The 23,324-nt window shown below is 40.9% G+C and overlaps 1 protein-coding gene across 1 annotated transcript in view; it reads right to left on the reverse strand.

The window, feature by feature from the left end:
- Positions 1–23,324, reverse strand: part of LOC138283526 (mucin-5B-like) — a 466,047-nt gene that overhangs the window by 378,178 nt on the left and 64,545 nt on the right. Inside the window, exon 5 of the mRNA XM_069221466.1 lies at positions 9,489–9,576. Within this exon, the coding sequence (XP_069077567.1) occupies positions 9,489–9,576 (88 nt within the window). The remainder of the gene's footprint in view (positions 1–9,488; positions 9,577–23,324) is intronic.

Genomic DNA, 23,324 nt, shown 5'->3' on the forward strand with positions numbered 1-23,324 from the left:
TTGGATTGCTGCAGAGTCTGGCTGATGTGGTTTGCTGTTTCTTTCATCAGGTGGAAGCCACCACACTGCAACCATCTCAAGATCAAAGGCACAACCGGAGAGCAGAAGACTGGGTTGTGATCAAACACATGTGATGAAGTAGTACTGGTTACTACTACAGCTGTGAAATGCGCTGGAGTTCAGAACTGGATTCATACCAGCCATATGTGGAACATAACCTGTCATCTGGACAATGAAGAAAAGTTGTTGAGAGTACCAACAACTTCTGTACAAACTCCAAAATCAGAGAAGGAAGGTAGAGAATCGGAGACTGAGTCTGAGCACACCGCATACAGTGTAAACACTCCTGTGGGAGACGAAGTGGAAGACATGCAGAAGAGTGAAAGTGATCCAACCTCAACTGAGGTAGCATGGGAGTCTAGTCAGAGGAGGGCTCTCCCAGAAGTAGACAGTGTTGAAAGGCAAACAGAGCAAACAACAAATCCCAAGGGGGAAGGAGTTAAGGCGATCAAAGCCAAAACAATCTGAATCCTCCTGAACCAGTTGTGGGTACATCAAGAGAACATACTGCAGCACAAAGATAAGTTACAAATCAAACACTGGAAAGAGCATTGACAAAAGGTCCACTGAAAGGAGATAAGTGGCCGAAATTACAAGCCCAAGGAAAAGAAGCAATTACAATGACAACAATTGAAGAAGAATTAGACACAACAAGAAGAGAAGACTTGAGTAATGGAGTGTTAAATGGAGATTGAAGATTGAAAAGAAAGCGAATTGCAAGCAAAAGGTACTCAGGTCCTGAATGGGCATATGCAATGACATGTGAATGGCAGAGCGAATTTTTGTCTTTTAGTCTTGCTCGAGAAATTCCAGGTCAGTATTTTGGTACATGGAGAAGATCAATGAGCTGAACTCTGTAAAGTCATGAAACTAAGAAAAGTGACAAAGAGGCACTTGAAAGTAACCAGAAGAAACTTTTGAAATAACCTGATTTGACAAGCTGCTTAACCGATTTTGACCAATTGCCGATTTTGACTTGTTACCTATTTTGACAAAGTCCTGGAGCAAAAGATTGGAAGCTGTAAATAACTGCTAAGAAGACTGAAGATTTTGTTTTGCTTTTTGCTGCATAGTTATATTTTTCACTTCTACTTTCTGATTCTATACAGATCATGAGTAACCACAACAGCAGGTTAGAAACAATAGGTCCTGTAAACACCTAGGTGTTGGTTTGGCGAGTGTGTGCATGATAGTGTGTTTGGTATTGATCGTGAGTATGACTTTGCTTGACAAGGTTGCAGCCAAACATGACTCTGCTTTAGAGACGACTACTACACTTACAGAATTAGACAAGTTTAGGAAAGATGAGAAATATTTGCAAGTAGACAGTTCCCAAGGAGATCTTTCGTTTAATGTTTTCTATAGCCTATAGCGTGAGTATGTTGTGATGATAAAAATATTTGATTGCTATGTTTATACACAAATTCCTTCACCATAGTTTGCCTCTTACTTATGGAAGGAGTTGCAGTCTTTTACTAACAAGATTCCATAACCAAGACTACATTCAGTATTTCTATTCAAATCATGATTTGGTGTTTTCATTTGTTCCTATAATTAAGTACCTGAGTAGGGTAGGTAAGGAAAATAATATAGAATCTTTGAGAGGTTTCCTTGAACCTACATTAACCTATGGCACAGCTTAAGCGCACAGGAAGAACCTGATGTGCTTGCTTACGCCTATAGAAAAGACTTTCCTAGATCAGACTGATGATAGGAGGAAGGCATTAAAGGAAAAATCAGAGAGAGGCTTAGAGAAAAGAACATTTATAAATGATCATGCATTTAGTAAAATAAAGGCACAAGGGAAATTAGCTTTAATGCACAACACAAAGGGAAGATTTGTGTATATAGGCCTAAATTTAGAACTTACACATTGTTCGTGGGAACGAGTAAATGTAGGCGAGTTTCTATTCAAGAGTAAATGGACTTTCATGTTAAATGGACCGGACCCAGCAATTCCAGGGGTTTCTTACATCTGTTAGAACAAATGCGTATTACCATCTTCCAAGAGGATGGTATGGCACATGTTACTTAGGGCTAGTTTTCCCAAAGATTTATCAACTTGAGAACCTCAATAAAGTACCTAAAATGACTAAATTACAACATGTTAGACAAAAGCGAGAATCTTATACTGGCATAGTTGGAAATAATTTTGGAGCAATAATTCCTTCAGTGGGAGTTATTCTGAATTCTTTGAAAATGTGAAAGTTGTCTACTATTGTGGATACCATGCTGACAATTTTTTTCAGGAGCCATGATCCTAATGGATACAGAAAGGGCTGTGGTAAAATCTATGACTCTTCAGAACCGCCTTGCGTTAGACATCCTTTCAGCAAAGAAGGGCAGAAGTTGTAAAATGCTGAACTTGCAACATTGTTGCATATTTATACCTAACAACAGTAAAGAATTAGAGGCCTTATTAACAATCTGACTAATGATAGCGCTGATTTGAAAGAGCTGAAAGAACCTGGAGTTTGTGAAAAAGTTGGAAAAGTTTTGCTTCTGTGAGAAATTGATTGGGCAACCTAGGGCAAGGTATAATTTAGAAAAAATATAGATAATATTGATTGTTGTGATTTGTATAATTGGAGCATGGGGAATTCATAAATTGTATCACATGATTAAAATGAAGAAATGGAAAAATTATCAGATTAGGGAAGAAATTAAAATGGAGAAATTCTTTAGAGAAAATTTGAGAAGGGAAAGAAGAAATAAAAGTTACAGAGAATCCAAATTTTAGGTAAACAAAAATGTGTATTGAATGACGTAAGGTTTGATGACATATTTAGTCATCATAGGAGGGATTGTGAAAGCTGGATTAATTACTAATTACTTTAATTTATTATGGGTTAAGAATTAACATGGATATGGCTAGTATAGAAAATAATGTGTGACTTGGAAAATTTGCCCACTTGAGTGGCCACCATCAAATATGTACTGCCTTTTTGTCAATGCATATTATTAATTGATTGATGTGCATGTGTAGAGAAACAAAACTTAGCAGTATGTCATATTAACGATTTCATGTTATGTATTTGTTTTAAATTAGTGAGGTTTGGGCCTGGTCTGCACAACCTCATGGCAAGCTGTCATGTTTAATAAAATAGTGGAAAATGTATGATCAGAAAATTAATGCTTTCATTGTTCACACTGTACTGACCAAACCATTTGCAGATGTCTTTAGCTTTCTCATGGGAACTGCGTGCTAGAATGTCTTGTATTAGAAAATCCAACTTTATCAAGTTTGATGCGTGAGACAGCGATGTTCCCAGGTACCAACAATGGATGCGCTGACTGGACTACGGATTGCAACAAAAGAGTTACCTGATGAGTCTGATGATGGGAATAGGAGAAGAGGAGCCAATCATCGACAAGTGAAAGACAGTTTAGTTGTATCTTAGATTTGGATCTTAGTTTCAATTGTATTAACCGTAAACGTACGATTTTCTGGCCAATGACAATGTGGGAAGATTCTTTAGGTAGGACATTCCTGACTTAGCCCGACTGCACAGGGGAAAGGGAGCTCTTTTCTATTCTGATTTTCCCTGTAATGGATCTGTTTGAGGAGCTGAATAGTTCCTCATGACTTTAATTTTCTAACTTTGACTTGATTGCTTAAATTGCTAATGGTGGATGCTGATCCCTTGGAAATTGCTTCTTAATTCCATATAGCTTAGAGTCCCCCATGTCTGAGCCATTTCCTTTCACTGTCCTTTGCTGGAGCTGACCAGATGGATGTCCAAGTGATGAAGAGAATCGCAGCTTGCTGATTCAATTTGAGGAGAGGTATTATTAAATGCTATTGCCTTGTTGTAGATTTTGGCCTTTGTTTCTAGGTACCAACCGCTAATTTGATAGACCCACAGTTTAGATGTTTTTCCAAAATATCTTTGACTAAAATTGTATTTGCATGGAGCCCAAACATGCTATTCTAACCAGAAAGATAGTTAGGAAGCCCTGGAAATGTTAACATACTGCAATTAACAAGGAACTGATATTGTTCACCTGTTGAATCTAGATGTATGTCATTTCTATTGCACAGTAATTTTGCTATTAATTTGTACTGTAACTCTTGAATGCTTAATTGCAAATACATTGGTTAAATTGAGATTCTTTAGAAGATTTTGTCAGCCAGTGTTATTCATGTTTGTTTATCATTTGGTATTGAGACTAATTTACATGACTTTAGTATTGTTAATATGGTGCAATAAACTATCTAACTTTTAGTGAAAGGTGTGGTTATTTGTGGCCAAATGGGTCATGGTGCGTAAAAATATTTGACTCCAAATGAAATGTTGTTTTATTGATTATGTTAAAGAGATTGTCATTTGAAGGTACAACTCATAGTGGACTTACTCCAGGCATAGTCAAAAGGTACCCCGAACCTCCAATGCGTCCCCTTATAAATTGAGTTATAAAAGTCCAAATAAGGTCAGACATGCTCACAGTACGAAAATAAAAATATACTAACCCATGCTGCCACATAAAAAGGAAAGCCCTTAGGTTGAAGGAGCACATGTGCAGTGTAAAAATATACATGTCTGTTGGTTGTGATGCTCCAGAGGTGCAGGGAGACCACAGTGTTAGATCCTGTAGAGGATAACTCAGAAACAGAGGTGGGCCCTCCAAGAATCAATTTTCCCTACATTTATGTAAAACGTTGACATCCTCTGATCTAAAGTACAGAATTAGGGCTTGATTACAACCTTGACGGATGACAAACTCCACCAGAAACGTGACAGATACACCACCCACCGTTTTACAAGTCCAGTAGGATATAATGGAACTTGTAATACTGCTGGAGGGATAGCTGTTGCATTTGGGAGTATCCTATCCACTAAGGTTGTAATGAGGCCCTTAGTGACTTGGGGCCAGATATAGGAAGCTGTTTGCATGGTGCAAACTGCGAAAATCGCAGTTTGCGCCATGCAAACAGCCTTCTGCGATGCACATTCACAATTTGTGAGTTGATACCGATTCGCAAATTGTGAATGCGACTGGCAAATAGGAAGGGGTGTTCCCTTCCTATTTGCGACTCGCATCGCAATGCAGAATTGCTTTGTGACCGCGAATGCGGTCGCAAAGCAATTCGCAGTTACCACCAGTGTCACACTGGTGGTAACTCATTCGCAAAAGGGAAAGGGTCCCCATGGGACCCCTTCCCCTTTGTGAATGTTGGCAAAAAGGTTTTTTTAGAGCAGGCAGTGGTCCTTTAAGGAAAACGGGCTGCAAAATAAAATAAAAAACTGCTTTTTGAAAAAGCAGTCACAGACATGGAGGCCTGCTGACTTCAGCAGGCCACCATCCCTGTGAGTGCAGGGACTCGCTATGGGGTCGTAAAATGCGACCCACCTCATTAATAATAATGAGGTGGATCTTTGTGACCCCATAGCGAGTAGCAGACTGTGTCTGAGACAGTGTTCTGCATCCGAATTTCCGAATCCCAAATTCGGACCTTGCTATATCTGGCCCTTGGTGACATGTTCAGGTTAATTTCCAATTTGCCGTGGATTTTTTATAGATGTACCCTTGGATGGTCCTTAAACTAATAACTTTTGATTTCTCAGAGGATATTTGGCAACCTGCTTAAATAGTATAAATATGACATTTATTGAATCATTTAGTGTTTTGTAATATTGTTGTTAAAAGTATGTCAAGCCCCAAAGAAGTGTTCTTTTGTAATAGCAAAAAGCCATACTTACATATTTGTGCCCATCTCTCGCAATGTTTATTAATATTGAAATGCATATATTCCATTGTTGCAATTATTGTAAGATCCTGTGACAAAGACTATAGACCTTACTTGTTAAGACTGAATAACACATAATTTGTTCTAGGCATATGTGGGATGTTTGTGGCTTTAGGGTTTAGGGTGTGTTGGCATGCAGACCTCTAAATGTGCATTATAGCTATGTGTAATAGTTTGATTTTAGGGTGCTTGATTTTTTTATCATTTCCTTAGTCTGCATACTCTGTAATATGTGAGGTCCTTTATTAAATGTCCCTAAATGGTTCAACCTGCCATTTAAAATACACTTATAATTGTCCCCGCATCATTTACTGATCTTACACGCTGCTCCATTGCCTGAACAAAAGGCAAAATTTTGTAAATCTGTTTTAGCCTCCATAATCTGATTTAAAATCAACTTATTCACTACTTTAATACTGTTATTTCTGTGAAATCCATGTAATAAAATACGCAAGAGATTCAGTATCCTGCTTGATCAGTTGAGTTAAAACAGGGCACTAAATGGAACCCCCCCAGTAAATCACTTAATTTGAGTGAGGGTAAAACTGCAGGATGTCTTAGCCCGTGCCACTGAAATAAACCCATACCTGACCAGCATTATCTGCATATACCTGTGGCCCATATCAAGTAATAGCTTTCTTTCCACTTAAGTATGCACAGGAAAAACACTATGAACAACCGGGGTTAGCAGGCTTTAGTCTCTAATAACGCTGCTAATTCCCCTCTCTGTCAACATATCATGGTTTCTGAAAGGCGCTATAAGACCACCATTCTAATTAAATGTTTTTTTTTTTTTTACATTGGATCAGTAATGGATTATTCTTTGGATGGTATGAGAAATCTGGTAACTCCTAGGGCAGTCAGAAATGACTTATTCCCAACTGTGTCAACTAGAATGTCTGACGTATGGTACACTGGCACATCTATCCATGGACCCTTCAACTAGGGACCACATACCCTTTTATAAGGCCTGGGAAAAATTCACATAATTTCCGTTATTTGAAATGCTGCTAAGTTTTTTTGCCATTTTTTTTTTAATGGTAAATTTTAGATGCGCGGATGCATTTTGCAGTAAGAAAAGTAACACAAAATAGCGCATGATATGAAAAACAGTTCCTTGTGTTTGCTTTGTTTCCTACAAATGTTTTACCCAAACAAATTCTCAGTTGCGTAATGTGTCATAATGGAGTAATCACCGATATTTCGAGGAACAATCTTAAATTAAGATGATGAAAATTCTTGAGATTATGCTTGTGTAAACGCAATTTCTCCCAGTTTATCTTTTAATGTGTAGAGAGGTAGAGCAGTCAAAGGCTGACTCGGGTAGGTTCTGTGGACGGTGGGTAGAATTCAACATCATTCAAACTAACTAACAATGAATTATTGTGCAATCATGCTTTTTCTGTAAAAATTATATATGCACAAGTAAATACTACACATAAGCATGGGCGCAGTTTGGTGGAGGGGGTTGTTTGAGGTGTTACATACCCCCCATAAATGTATTCTGTATTAAATAGTTGGGTCCATGTGCTTTAAGTAAGGTAGGGATTAGGTGTTTGTTGGAATTCACTTCAGAGTTTGACATACACATGCAGACTAAAACACAAGCACACCTTTGTCTCTATTTTCGTCTCATCTTAAAAATGCTTATTTCACAAAATATTGAGGTTTAGGTACCCCTCACAATCCGCACTCCTCCCCCCACCGCACCTTCAGCCCCTTTTTCGCCCTGCTTCTTCACAAATAATGTTTTTTAGCCTGTGTGATTGTTGGGAATTCTGAAGCTCACACCCTCCACCCAAATCATACTGACCAAGATACGCCTATGCACATAAAAACAAATGCTTACAGGATTGCAAGTGGAATTTCATTTGAAACCCTTCACAGAAAATAAATAGGTTAGACATCAGATCACAGAGGGCAACTAATCCTCTAAATCTAGTCTGTACCCTTTGTCTGATGAGTACCTAGAAGCAATGTGTGCAGCACCAAAGCCTACTCACTAAAAAGGTTGCATCTCAATGTACGCTTACAACAGAAACCTAACACAACATAAAATATTATTGCCAGTCAAAAAACATTGCTACTGGCTTTTTCAAGTGTATTTACTATTCAAACATAAGGCTTTCAGCCTTTGCCAATGCATAGTGTATCAATAACCATAAGTCTATTAGCTTTATCACGTCAAATACAACATTGACTTTTTACCATAAGTAGGTGAAACCTGTTGACATTAATAAAGCTTTGACAACTTTCCAACCTGGTGATGCCAGATCATCCATGCACCACTTTGTGTTTCCAGTAGGAATCAGCCACTTGCTTGTCCCATACATGTGTTCTAATACTCTGAGATGTTTAACATCAGTTGCTGCTATTGAGATTCAAGTATCCCTCTTCTGCCAACAGAAAAAGGCTAATGTCTCTGAAAAGAGCCTATTGTCCTAGGGGTCTTTGATCGGCCAGCGGTGCTGGAAGAGTAACTTACTCTGGCAGCCAGGCAACTCAAAGCACACATCTTATTAAGGCTGCCTTTGAGAAATATGTCCAAATTTTAAGTACGGTTTTCAAATCATGGTCCTTCTAAACTTTCCAAAGACACAGAATTTCAAAACTATCAGAAACAGCCACTTCACCCTCTATCAATATTTACTATTCTGTCAGTCTGACTTATGAATCAAGAAAGACACATTTAAATAAATGGAACCTTTTCACATGCAAGGAAAGTCACAGATATTTGTTTGACACAGTTTAGTCTCTTGTTCTGCTTTCTCCTCCCATATCTGGACACTCTGTGACTCCTGTTTGAGTGTTAGTCTGTCTGCTTGTGCTTAGCACCATAGTAGTGAGCATTTTAATCTGTTCCATCATGGTTTTCTAACCTCTTATGAATGTTTATTATACATTCTTTCATTCTTTCATGAGCGATTTGATCCACAGATATGAAAACATCTTTAGAGTCTAATGCTTTCTTTCCATTAAAATCTAATATTAACGGCTACATTTGTTTTGTAATACTCAATTTACCACTGGAAAGGAATCACCACTAAAACACAAATTGTTCCTTGTCAGTAGAGTCCTGAACAAATGTTGGGGGAACACTATCTACAACATGCCATTTAATACATTTTCTGTTTTATTTGGTCAATCCTGAAAACGTTTACTCAACGTTTAAGTTGCTAGTTGTCTTCATATTTCTAAGTGTGACGTTTTACAAATGTACAAGATATTTCTTTCCCTTTACCCAAGAAGCACTGCCAAATTGTGCTTTCAAATGCATTCAGAATGATCAAAACTAGTTTATAAATTGTATGAATGTGATCAAATAGATTTATCTGTAATGATAGATTCCCATGCAGCTCTTTATAAAAACAACTGATCCAGTAGATGGTTTCCTTATATATGCATATTTGATTTCTCTTTGGAAAACAATGCATTAGCAGGTAAGCCATCTAGCGAGAGCACAGGAAGGGAAAAAGCATTATGGCAGAATGATTCTGTAGCCTTTGCTTTTTCAGTGTCCGATTATATTAATTTAACTTAGGATGTAACACCAAAGGCCATTAACATCTTCTCCCTCTTAGTTAATGCACATTTATTGACACTTTCTGACAGTGGTATTATCAGAAATCAAATTAAGTGAGGCATGATAAACTCAGTGTTCCAACTTCTAGGTTCTTACCATTCACAATGAATTCGTTCTTTGATTCCCCATTGAAATCTCCACAGAGGCCACAGGTCTGGTTTCTATATTTTTCATCCAGTTTCAGCTGAAAGAAGAAAAGAAAGACACTCAATTGGTATATTTAATTTACTTACAACCTTGTAGCTTGGTTTACCATACACCCAGGGTCTGTAAATTGAAAGCTACGAGTGGGCCACCCACCTAAGCAGCACCTTATGACATGCCCCGGGTGTGCTGTTGCAGCCAGAAAGCAGTTTTAAACTGACATGTCTACTTGATATTAAAACCTGCTTGCTAAGCATTAAACTCCCCTCTCCCACCTGGCACCACTGAGGTAGATCCAAGGTAGCCAATAGGGGAGGAGGCTATGTAATTGAAAGGATGAACATGTACTTTTAGGCTTTTATATCTCCTGGTAGTGAAAAACTCCTAAATTTGTTTGTCACTACTGTAAGGCCTACCTCTCTCACAGCATAACACTGAGGATTCCTTATTCCATTTAATAAAGCTGTAATTTTACAATTGGGGGTTCAGAGCTATACCGTTTTTTGTGTCTTCGACTTGAGGTGAAAATCCTTATTTAATGGTAAAGTTAGTCTTTTTAGTCACAAATATAAAAATGACACTTTTAGAAAGTTGGCATTTTTCTATCCTAAGCTCTTTTGGGGGTATAGCCTCCCCTTGGTCACATGAGTGGGTGCACCTAATAGACATTGTGGATTGCTCCAAGACAGTCACACAATAATGGGATTAGGTATGCCTCAATGAGCCATATGCTGCCAGCATGGGGAGAGATCTGAGAACAGCCCCAATTACTACTGATTAGTGTGTGTTCTGCCTTAACACAAAGGGCCTAATGACCCTGCATTTTCACTTCAGCTAGCTTGGAGCTAGAGCAAGGGATGCAGGAAATTCCATGCATCTTAAAGACACTGTCTAGAAGCTTCTCTCACCTTTCAGAGCCAGGGCACCAGGGTATAAAAGTAGGACAATAGACACCAGCATTCTGTACACTCCTGGACCTGTGAATATTCTGCCAGAAAGAAGGACTTTTGTTCTGCTAGAAAGGTTGTCACTCTGCTGGACTACTACTCTACAATACTGCTGACCTGTCTGGATTGATGCCCTCTTTGACCTAATGCCCTGTTACCTTCTGTTTGAGGACAAGAATGGAGCTTTAACTGCCTTAGGACCTTCTGAGTGACTTACAAAGGCTAATTTTCTGGCCTCCAGTTCAGAGCCACAGGGCAACAAAAGGCTTCCTCCACCTTGAACTTGAACCTGGACCCAGCCTGAGTGAGCCTTGATCCTCCAAGTGATGTCCTTTCGTTCCTGAACCCTTGAAAGAGGTTCTAATGGTGCCCAGGTAGCCAAAATTCAAAATTGGGGACTTAAAACATTTTTGTCGAAAACCATCTCAGAAAACCCAGAGGAGATCAGGAGCAACTTGCTTGCCTATCCGCCTGAGGTGCATCGCGGTCGGATTGATGCTACAGCTTCTCCAGCTACATTTTTCTCCACAGCAGCAAATCCATTTTTGCCCAAAAGGGTATCCGACCTTGTGGCACTGTCTTCGGCTACAGCCCTCTGCCTCATCCTGCTGGAGATTATTTGACTTCCATTTCAAAGACTAACTCAGAATGTACAAATCTTCACCGCAGCTTCGATGCAAGGTTATCCTGTGATGGTGCTCCCTCATCGTACACCTCTTGCTTTGCCCCACTGAACTTTACCTACTCAGACATTTTTTCTCAAGAATGTCTCTAAGTCTGAAGGTAAGTGCTGACAGGGTCCAATCCACTTCTTATAACTGAACCATGCTCCATCACGGTCATCCATATTTTTCTACTTTGACGCAGTTTCGTGTGACTAGATGTCTATGGTTGGTGCTTTCAACTTTTAGGTGCTAGTTTTTAACTAAAAAAACATTAAAAATTCATAACTCCAGTTTTGCTGATTGGTTTTTTGTCATTCTGGTGTCAAATAATGTAATACAAATTACCCTATTGTTCTAAATTGGTTTGGGATTTTTCTTGTGTCTTCACTTTATTACTGTTGGTTCGCTGCATAAAACGTTACACGTTGCCTCTATGTTAAGCCTGACTACTTTTTTTGTGCCAAGCTACCCGGGATTAACTACAGGTTAAAATAGTGATTTTTTTGTAGTTCCTCCCACAACGGACTGTGGCTGTTCCTTGATCAGGGCTCACACCTCAGTCAACCAACAACCTGATTTCTAGCAAGCGTATAAGCTAAATGCCAGTGCTTAATTTGATCCTGTGTTTTGCACTTCCCAGCACTGCCACTTAATTGTCAACACTGGCACTTATGACAGTCTGCCGCATGGTGGTGCTGTCTAATTTACAAATGAGCAAAACAAGAGTTGTTTATTAATTCAACACATTAAAAATGACTAATACCTGCCACCCAAGCCTTTTTAATATCTGTGGGGTCCTGCTGTAGTATAAATTGTCCCACTTGTGGGACTGTGCTGGTTAGTAGTTGTGTTAGTACTGTCATTGGCAGCGCTGGCAGGGGCAATGGATGGTGCTGCTGTCGTGTGTTCCTGACGAGCGCCTTGACACTTATTTTTTAACAAATTAAGCACTGCTAAATGTTGCTAAAAAATCACACCACAAAGGAATTTACGCAACAGATGATTTTATTGACTGATATAGCAGATAACTTCAGTTCTTAGATTTAATAAGGTATCAAAGGATAGACATCTCGACATCACAGTATGACCAGGGTACCTAAACCTATTCACTTGTTTCTAAGATAAAATGCTTAACAAAGTTTATCATTGAATCACCCTCGGATCCGAGGTGTAAACCAAAATTGTGCTGTAGTGTTCCTTCTGGTAGGAGGGACATCCCCTAAAGATTATGTAATTTTTTGAGAAAGTCACAAAAAAAGACCTACCAAAGATAATGGGACTTTACTGGATTTAAGGAATAAGAGTACTTTCATAGAACCTGTAAATCACAAGGTGTTGGATTAATTTGAGGTAATCAGTCGAAAAGGAATTCTGGAATGTTTTTAAATCCAAATCCTCCAAAACTTCCAATTTGAAGGGTGAAAGAAAGGAATGCCATTAGGCAACTAGCAAACAATGCAGAGATTAAATGTTGCTAAGCAGATACAGACAGTGCCATAATTATTGATAGTTTCTTTTACAATGAGAATATCAGCAGCCATGTACATGACTAGTCTATGTATATGAAATTGGAGTCAAACCCAATGAATGAATTTTCTAAAGTGTTATCGGACTTTTTTAACAGAGCCACCAACATAGGTACCATCACTGAAGATGACAAGAGATACTGTATGCAAAATAATCCTAAAACTCCATGCATATGCACTCCACCTAAAATTCACAAGAATCTTCAAAATCAACTATTTAGGCCCATTGTATCCACATGAAATTCCATGCATGAGTATGTTGGGAAATACTTAGATCGTCATTTAAGACCTCTCGTACTCAGCATGAGCACTTACATAAAAGACACAACTGATGTTGTCAACAAGATTGCTTCAATTCAGCTTGAGAAAACCAACAATTTTGTCATGTGTACTTTGGATGTAAAGTCCCTATACACTTCCATTCCACATAATTTGGGATTAGAGGCGGTTGAGTCATTTCTATTAAACTCAGATATACATGAGGACCAAAAATGTTCTTACTTGATCTGCTACATTTTACATTGTACCATTGTTATTTTACATGGAATAATTAGTACTACTTACAGAAGAACAGGACTCCCATGGAATACTGCGTGGCCCCATGCTACGCTAATTTGTTCATGCACATGTTTGAACTTGATATCATCACGAGTAGCCCAGAATGGCTGTACTATTTACTTGCGTGCCAGAGATATATTGACTCTATTTTCCAAATATGTAAGGGTCCTAAAGCTAAACTGACAGTAGTCACTGAGAGACTAAATACTATCGATGACATGATATAGTTCACGGAAACCATCACTGAGAGTGACATTAATTTTCTGGATGTCAAAGCTATCAGAAAAGACCACTCTCCAGAAAATACTTTATATTTCTAGACCGTAACAACTTGTTACACTTCAATAGTTTTCATCAGCACTCTCTAACAAAACATCTCACCTACTCTCGGCTACTAAGAATTAAGTGGACCACGTCTAATCCCAGGTTTTACAATGCTTGACAGGATGTGATGGTGACTAAATTCAACCAACGAGGTCACCCTGATGGTGTTATTCATCCATCAGAAGGAACTAAGATCGAATTACATGCCATGGCCACCTGTAACTCTAAGAACATCATTTATCTTTTGAAATGCCCATGCGGATTGACTTATGTGGGAAAAACTGATTGGAAGATCAAAACAAGGTTGATTGAACACAAGAGCAATATCAGCGTAAAGGACACTTTCCAGCACATAAACAACCACACCCTTCAACACAGACTTCTTTACACAATGGTGCAAGGATGCCTGCGTTGGTGCTGGCAGCTAAATGTAGCACCAGCACAGGGGGAAATGCAGGGGTGCACTGTGTTCCGTTTCTAAAGTGACGCAGCGCAGCATTGTCAATTTTGGCACAGCACTGTGTTGCCCCACTTTTGTATAAATCTGCCCCTGGGTGTTTTCGTGTGCATTTCTGTTGACAATATGTATTTATGGAAGTCAGGGAATGTTTTTAATTATTTACTAACCCATCACCATTGTTGTGCATTTTGGTTATAAATGCATCTTCTGCAGCCGACGCGTCTGCAAGGCTGTCACCGGTGGAGTGGTTTCCACAGCAGAGGACTTGGCAAGTATGAGGCACTGGAATCAGGGTTCTGAGGGTTCATGAAGCACGGTTGCTGACAGGTGGTATAATTAAGCATATTTTCACAGGTGATTTTGCCCTCTGTATTGGGCGTGACGTCATCACTTCTCCGGCTGAAGTGCGCATGACTTTTGTTTATTCTTTCAGAGCTCAGTGAGCTGATAAGGCAGTTTGTTTTATTGGGTGGTTTAATTTTACGCATCGGGTTTTCTTTTTAAGTAGTCACATAAATTAATACACCATGGGAATTTTAGGTTTCTGTTGGATTGTATTTACTCATTATTGACTGCAAGTTTGTCTCATCGTGTAAGTTCTTTTTAGCACATATTCTATTAGAGTACGCAACGGGCACTTTTTGATTTTGCTGTGTTGGATTTCCACATAATGGACTGCATGTTTGTTTCAATATGGGAGTTTATTTCAGTATACACATTGTGAGTGCATGTGATTTAGACTGGCTAAATGAAGGATGTGACAAAGACTGTGAACCTAATTTTTGCTTGGAAACAGTGCATGGAGAAACATGCATTTACACTCATAGCATGTGCACTGGTGGCAACAGATTATTGGTCTCATTGTTTACAACATTTGGTTGATATTCTTTGCCTGGTATGTTTGTATGATACTGTGCTATGGTGCTATGTCGATTTTGTTTTTTTCTCCCCACCAATACACACAAGCTACATTGGCAGTGTGCATGTGCTTGGTGAAGGGCCCCTAAGGGTGGCACAATATATGCCGCAGCCCTTATGACCCTCCCTGGTCACAGGGCCCTTAGTACCAGCAGTACTTTTTACAAGCAACTTAGCTGTGGGCCAAGCGTGTGACAACTGTGGAACAATGGCACAGTTTTAGGGAAATACCACAGGTTCTGGGGCCTGGTTAGCAGGATCCCAGCACACACTCAGTCAACTTAGCATCAGATCACAGGCAAAAAGTGGGGGGTACTATAAACAAGGGGCCAGTTTCCTACAGTTATTCTTTACTGCACGGTTACTTATTGTTTATCATAATATGAGGGTTTTTAACATATTCATTTTTTTTTGTTATGATCATTCACTTATTTTTTTATTAGATGTTGATTATGATACCCTTGTGCAAAGGTGTTGTTTAGATATGTTAGATCTCTTGACATGCTACTCAAGGCACGCCATTAGTCACTTAGGATGGGGCGCATCATTGTTATACTAGCAGTAATGCACACTTTATTTGATCACACATGCCATGACATTGTATATCCTTATTGTTTACATCTGCTCTTTAGACATATTCGCTATACTTCTTGGGGCATATTACAATGGCTTTACCTAGTATCTTACCTTTTCCTGAGTATACATGCCAGGACTTGGCTAACTGCATTGATTCATGTGCATTAATGTCTCACGGATTCCTACTCTTTAGGGGTGTAACAGAATCACATTTTATAACATCACATTCTTTGCTCAATTATTCACCATCTTAAGATGGTGCTCACTAATTGCTTTCATCCGTCCTTGCTAACCACATTGCTTAGAGTGTAGTAACGTCTCACTAATACCCACTCTTTAGAGGTGTAACAGAAACACAATATGCAACAGCACACCCCTTGTTCATTATCTTACCACCTTAAGATGGTGCTCATTAATTTGTTTTTCATCCGTTTTTGACATTTACACTTGCGTTATAACGCAAGACAATATTGCCACTGTTGGACATTTTAGTTTATGCAGGGTCATCCCCAATCTTTTTGCCTCCTGCCTCCTATTTTTTATGACCTGTTTCTGTTGGTTTTTTAACTCTGAGCACTTTACCACTGCTAACCAGTGCTAAAGTGCATATGTTCTCTGTGTAAATTGTATTGTTGATTGGTTTATCCATGATTGGCATATTTGATTTATTAGTAAGTCCCTAGCAAAGTGCACTAGAGGTGCCAGGGCCTGTAAATCAAATGCTACTAGTGGGCCTGCAGCACTGGTTGTGGCACCCACATAAGTAGCTCTGTAATCATGTCTCAGACCTGCCACTGCAGTGTCTGTGTGTGCAGTTTTGACTGTAAATTCGACTTGGCAAGTAGGCCTAAACCTTCCCTTTTCTTACATGTCAGACACCCCTAAGGTAGGCCCTAGGTAGCCCCAAAGAAAGTGAGCATTTTCTTGCTTATACCATTTCTGTGACTTGCTTGTGGATTCCCTGTCTGGGTCAGTTTGACAGTTGGGCTGGTTGCACCTCACACTAGACAGTGACACAAAGGGAGCTGGGGTGTAGCCTGCATTTCCTGATGAGCCATCTGTGCTAGGAGGGAGGGGAGGAGTGGTCACTTACACCTGAAAGGGATGTGCCTGTCCTCACACAATGCAGTCTCCGACCCTCTCTGTCTGGGGCCCGGCCTGGGTAAGGCAGGATTTCACATTCAAAAGTGACTTTACTTTGAAGTAGGCCTACTTCAAAGGAGAAATTGGGTATAAGAAGGGCACCCAAAACCATAGACTTCTGGAAACAAGAGGAACCTCTGCCTGGAGAAAAGCTGACCTGAAGAGCTGAGGACGAAGAGCTGCCCTGCCTGTGCTTTGTGGAGCTATTCTGCAGTTGCTGCTTCTGCCAGAGTAAGAAGGCAAAGACTGGACTTTGTGTGCCTTCCATCTTGTGAAGAAATCTCCAAGGGCTTGATTTAGAGCTTGCCTCCTGTTTTTCAAAGGCTCAGGGACAGCAAAGACTTCTCTCTGCCAGCACCTGGAGTCTCTGGAGAGACTCCAGCTCTGACAAGTAGTGCCCTATCCAGTCCCTGGGCCCTTTAAAGGAAATCTGGTGGAAATCCAGGGAAATCGACTTCGGACCAACGCTACTGCTGAATCCGGTGATGCCGCCTGCAACCGACTCCGTGATCTTCGCTGGAATGCGATGACCTTTGCAGGCCCTATGCCGCTGCAGCCCTGCAGAAGTCCACGACTCCAAGGAAGTCGCCGCACCACGTTGTGACTGACACCGCTCGAAGTGCGCGGATTCAACGTTTCGCACAGACGCCTCGATCCCCAACTTTGCGCATCGACTTGTTTTCACTCTTCACCAAAGGTAGTGCACTTGGGGGTCTACGTGGGGGTCTACCTGACTCCGTGTCTGGCGCTGCTGGTGTCGGCTTGTTGGGAACGACTCCGTCATGATGCCGTGTTAACACCTCATCGAAGCATTTTGTGTTTCTAAGTGCTATTTTTGAGTTTAATCTTTAAAAATTCATAACTTGACTTGTGTATGTCAGATTTTTGTCATTTTGGTCTTGTTTTGTTTAGATAAATATTTCCTATTTTTCTAAACTGTGTGTTGTGTCGTTTTGTAGTGTTTTCATTAAGTTACTGTGTGTGTTGGTACAAATACTTTACACCTAGCACTCTGAAGTTAAGCCTACTGCTCTGCCAAGCTACCAAGGGGGTAAGCAGGGGTTAGCTGAGGGTGATTCTCTTTTACCCTGACTAGAGTGAGGGTTCTTGCTTGAACAGGGGGTAACCTGACTGTCATCCTAAGACCCCACTTCTAACAGCAACCAATTCAAATGCTGTTCAGGATTACACAAGTGGATGCTCCTTTTCTAGAGGTAAAGAACCATCCGTCAAACTTTATTTTGATGCGATCGTGGGAATACGGTCATTTTCACAGTTTTACCTAGCTCGCACCGGGTGTGATTATGTGACCATTTGATTTTGTGACCTCTTGTAAAGCCAATTGGATCTGCACGGGAGATATCAAAAGCCATTTGGTACACCAATTATAAATGGTGCTCTGAAACTGTAGCTCTAATAACACTGCTACTCCTGTGCGTGATCTTGGGCAGCTCTGCTTCACATCAGTCATTACTGCAATCATTTACACTGAAAAAGCTCTTGGAGTTACAGTCTATATAAAGCATGAGATTTTGTAATCCCTTTATGAACAGGAGTCAATAATTTCTCTAGAATTGTCTACTTGTGACGCACCAAGTCACTGATTATAAAGAAAAGACATTCACTGATCATGAAGAAGAAACATCAGAAAATGACTATTATATGGTTTTTTACAGTCGAGTTCTGACATCACAATGCCTTCTGCTAGAGCTAGCAGACAAGGTGAAAGACAGATCATGTCATAGAGCATAATTAATGCAGCTGTTTTTAAAAAAAACAACAATTGGAATGTTGTTTATTCATTCATGTGCTCTATTTTAATAGCTTGCACTGACAGAAGCTATGTACTAAGATTTTAAGTGGTTTGTGGGAAAGTTGATGGTGTGACCATGTATTATATGGGGTAAAGTACCCCCCTGCATACATAAGGATATTGCAAGTCACCTTGGAGTTCATACCTTATAAACAAGCATTGGCAAAGCCAATAGGTCTCGCCTATGCAACATACCTAAAGGAAAACAGAAACTGTGTCACTTCCTCTCAGGGTCTGTGGAAGGCAGGGAAAGCTACTATGGGGGTCATTGTGACGTCAACAGAAATATGGAGGAAAGTACTGCCAACAGGCTGGCAGTACTTTCCTCCATATTATGACATTGGCAGTTAGGCTGTAGCCAAACTGCCAATGTGCGACACCGACCGCCACAGCTGTAACGGCCACCGGGCTGGAGACATCAATCTCCAACTGGGCGGCCGTCACTTACCCACCTGTGGGATTATAACCCTGCCTACTGCCATGGTTTTCGTGGCTTACTTACCACACGAAAACCATGGCGGTAGGCACTATCAGTGACAGGGAATCCCTTCCCTGTCACTGATAGAAGTCTTCTCCGCCCCCCTTCCACAGGTTCTTCCCCATCCCCCTCTTCCTCTCCAGACCCCCTTCATACACGCCCCTCCCTTCACACACGCACACACACATACACACCTCCTTTCCCACATTCACCCACTCATGCATTCATGTATTCACACAAACATCCACACACACTTACATACATACACAGACACACATTCACACAACCCAACATACACGCACTCTCTCCCCAAACATGCACACATATACAACATGCAACACACATCTGCATACATGCACGCACAGACATACACACGTACACACACACACCGCCCACACACACACAACGCCCCCTACCCTTTTGGAGCACCCACTTATCTGGATCCAGGGGGTCCTCCGGCAGGAGACGGGACGAGGCACTGCTGCCAGCAGCAGCGTCGGCCAGCAGAGCACTGTCAGGCCGAATTAACTCTCATAAAACGGCCGGCGGCAGCGCCACCTTACAACCAACCACCAGCATGGTCACAGCCGGATTTCCACCTATCTTCTGGTGGAAATCCAGCTGTGATCATAATATGGAGGATGGCTGGTAGCCGTGACAATGGTAAAAAACTGTAAACTGTAAACTTTGCACTTGTATAGCGCACTACTCACCCGTTAGGGTATTAAGGCGCTGTAGGCATACCACTGTGGAACCTCTCCTGGCTTTTCCCTGTGAGGCGCCCACTCATGGACAGCCCCAGGGCGAAGCCAAGCATCCAAGCGCTGTGAAGGCCAATGTGGAGATTAAGCAAGCTATTGCCCAGAGTTACAGAGTGCGACCCATTAATTAGATTAGGCACTGAGGCGAGAATTATCTAGACCCACCAAAGTGGGAATTTAACCCTGGTCCCGGACCAGATCTCTGCATCAGGGTCTGCTGCTCTAATGATGGTCTTTTTGCGGCCGTCGACGCGGCAGTAGGTGGTATATACCGCCAACGTAATAATGAGGGCCTGTATGTGGTGAACTGATACAAGAATTGGTGCACGCAAAAAGACAGGCCCTAGTGGGCCAACATACACCAAGTTTACCCCCTCATGGCTGAATACTCTAGATGTCACACCACTGGTACTCTTAGGGATCTTGTGAAAAAGAAGACATAACTTAATGGCTTGTTCACCTCCCGAGTAGAAAAAGCTCTATTCAGCGTGAAGGAGGGGCATTATTAGAGAGGGGAGAAGGCCAGGGGCATACTAGCTCTGACTCAGGCAAACGGGATCCGCCCATACAATTCCGGTTATTAGGACCGTAATGGAGAAACAGCAACTTATCCCTTAGATATCTTTCATGCCTTCCACTTATTTTATGGCTAGATACACATGGCAGACTGTCCCAAGTCCCACCAATTGGGGATGACTTTCTTTCCACTATAACCCTTTCCAGATTGAAATGTGAAATTTCAGCTCAAATGGCTAAGGATTTGTCTGAGATTGAGATCAGTCAGGTCATAGACAAACTCCCTGCATCCAAAGTTTTCAGGGTTGATGTTTACCCAGCGGAGTTTCACCAGTTAAATGAAAAACAACCTCAGTCTCCCTAATATGGAAGCTGTTTAATGAAACCTGTGATGACTGCCCCCTACTCTGGCAGGCGAACAAGGCCAGGATAATCATACTGCTAAAAACCAAACAAAGACTGACTGGATTATGTGAGCTATCGACTGTTCTCCCAGCTCAATACCGATCTTATGGTACTAGCAAACGTCTTGGCAAATAGGCATCTAGACCTTCTGCCACTGCTGAGCAACAAAGATCAAGTGGCCTTTATCCCTCACCATACGTCAGCCTCCCATCTTCAAACATTTGTTCATATCATTTGACATGTGAGATATGATGAAGACTTATGGTCTTGCTAGATATCATAGGGTTGAAGTAGGCTTATTTCTTTTGGCTTCTGGCCCCCTTGCAGATAGCCCGGAGTTTCTATTTAAGGTCAGGTGGCTTTATACTTTCTCTTCTGTGGTAGTTTCCTGTAATGGACGGGCATCTCAACCCCTTGTCACAGCTGGGGGAGTGAGGCATGGGTGCCCATTTTCCCCTTTGCTCTTCATCCTAGCCCAAGAACTTCTAGCCATAGCCATTCAACACTGCTGTGAGATCAGATGCATCTCCACTCTGGGGGAAAAATAAGGCATTACTTTATGCTGAAAACATCCTCCTGACCCTATTCCACTCGATGGACCCTCTAACCCATCTCACAGCTCTGATTTCACTTTTTTCTACCTTTTTAGGATTCCATATTAACTGGGGGAAGTGCAAGGCCAAGTCTTTAACCTGTTTCGTCACCAAATGTACTTTGGGCTTCTTCCCCATCTAGTAGAAACTGAATATGTGGGCATCGTCTTGAACCCTGGCTTCATAGACATCATTGTAAATAACTTATGTCCCCTACTTATGAAGCTCTATTATTGGCATGGATAGATGGACACCCTCAAACTCTCTCTATGGGGCAAGGTCCAAGTCATCAAAACGATTGTGAGCCTGAGGTTAAACTGCATCTTTGCGATGCACCTTCTCATTCTGCTAAAAACTGAAATTATTCACATGTTTAAACTGTTTCTGTAAGAGGAAGCGGGGAATAGGGGAAGGGCTGGGAATATTCGATTCCCAAGATAAACAACTGCTTGTCAAGCCCAAAGTGTTACAGTCCTCTGCACATGCCTGACAGAGAGCACACCAAATAATGAAAGTAGAAAGCAGCCCACTTGAGAAGGCACCACTTTGGGATAACTGTTGGAAACCAAGAGCCCCACTGGGAAAGCTTTATAGATAAAGGAATATGCACTGTAGACCACCTATTGTTGGGGAGTAAGCTCCTCTCCTTTACCGAAGAACGCGCTTTCTTCCATCTTCTTCCAACTAAACCAAAGGTGGAAATACTAACAACTCACACATTGCCTAACCACCATTCTAAGCCTTCATCCGAATACCCTCCCCTGATCCTCTCTCTTGCATTCCCAACAGACATGAGGAAAATATAAAGTCATCTTGGGGTTATACAAGGCACTCATCCACATGGCCCTCTCAGCTCCTATGCAGGCACGTCTGAAGAAGTGGTGGTCCACTATACTGCAGGTTCAAAACATTGATGAGGACTGGCCTGTCTTCCTGAAAGACCACCTTACGTATCCTAGGGAGAATCAACTAAAATTAGGGTACTGAAAAATACTACAACCGGTTGCAGCTGGTATCCAACCCAGCTGAAGCAGGCTAAGATTGCAAGGGACTCCTCTTGCTGGCGCTGATCCAGAGAAGACTGTTTCATAGTTCATATATGATTGGAGGGCCATAAATTCAATCTCTACTAGGCAGCCATATGGTGAGAGCTATAGCACCAGTAAGAGTTTGGGGAGATTTAGGGGCAGTAACAGTGTTGCTTCATAACTTCGCACATAACCTAGAAAATACCCCATGATGGGGAGATGGTTTGCCCTGGCCCTTGCCATGGCAAAGCTATGTATGCTCTGCCACTGGAAGACTGCTCTTACCTCCACAATGGCAGTCTGTCTGACAGAAATATTTCATATAGCCACCTAGTAAAAAATCATGTAAACGTGGGAAGACAACCTGTTTTCGAAGCTATGTGGGGCAAATTTCTATCCTCTGAGGGATCTCCCCCACTAGCAACATGAGAGCCCCTAAACTAATGGGGATAGGCATGGTGTAATGCCTTCACTTCTCAGTCAGTGTCCACCTAGGGTCTTCGTGCTACATAGGTGGAAACCCTCAAACCCTCTTAGGTAGTGTTCTTACTTATCCAAAGTTTAATAGCTTATGTTACTTTTTGGAGGTGCATATACGGATGGATACAGTGTGGGGTGTAGGGAGTGTACAAATGTTGGGTACAGATGTTTTTTATGAGGGAAACATATACTCTGTGCTGATTGGAGGATGAAGCCAATATGGACAGTGAGAGTTCAAATGCTATTATGAGATGTGTGCTTTGGTGATCCTTGAGTTACGTCAAGATCCTCTGAGTTTGTACACAAGGGCTTAATCTTAGTGATTTGTGTTATTACATGTTGTGTTATTGCTTGATAGAAGGATGACGGCTGTACACCTATACTTTGAACTCTGTTAATGAAATGTTTGAAAAAATTAAAAACTTTTTAGAAAATAATATTACATATGGACTTTTCAAAATTTGAACACGTATTCATTAAATATAATCAATTTACTTCAGGTGAGATTTTTTTAAATAAAACTTAAAAAAATATTTTAAGTTAATATATTTAGATTAATTACTTAATTCAAAATTACCTTACTAATGCTGTAGCATT

This window comes from Pleurodeles waltl, chromosome 3_1 (assembly GCF_031143425.1).
Source record: "Pleurodeles waltl isolate 20211129_DDA chromosome 3_1, aPleWal1.hap1.20221129, whole genome shotgun sequence".
NCBI lineage: Eukaryota > Metazoa > Chordata > Amphibia > Caudata > Salamandridae > Pleurodeles > Pleurodeles waltl.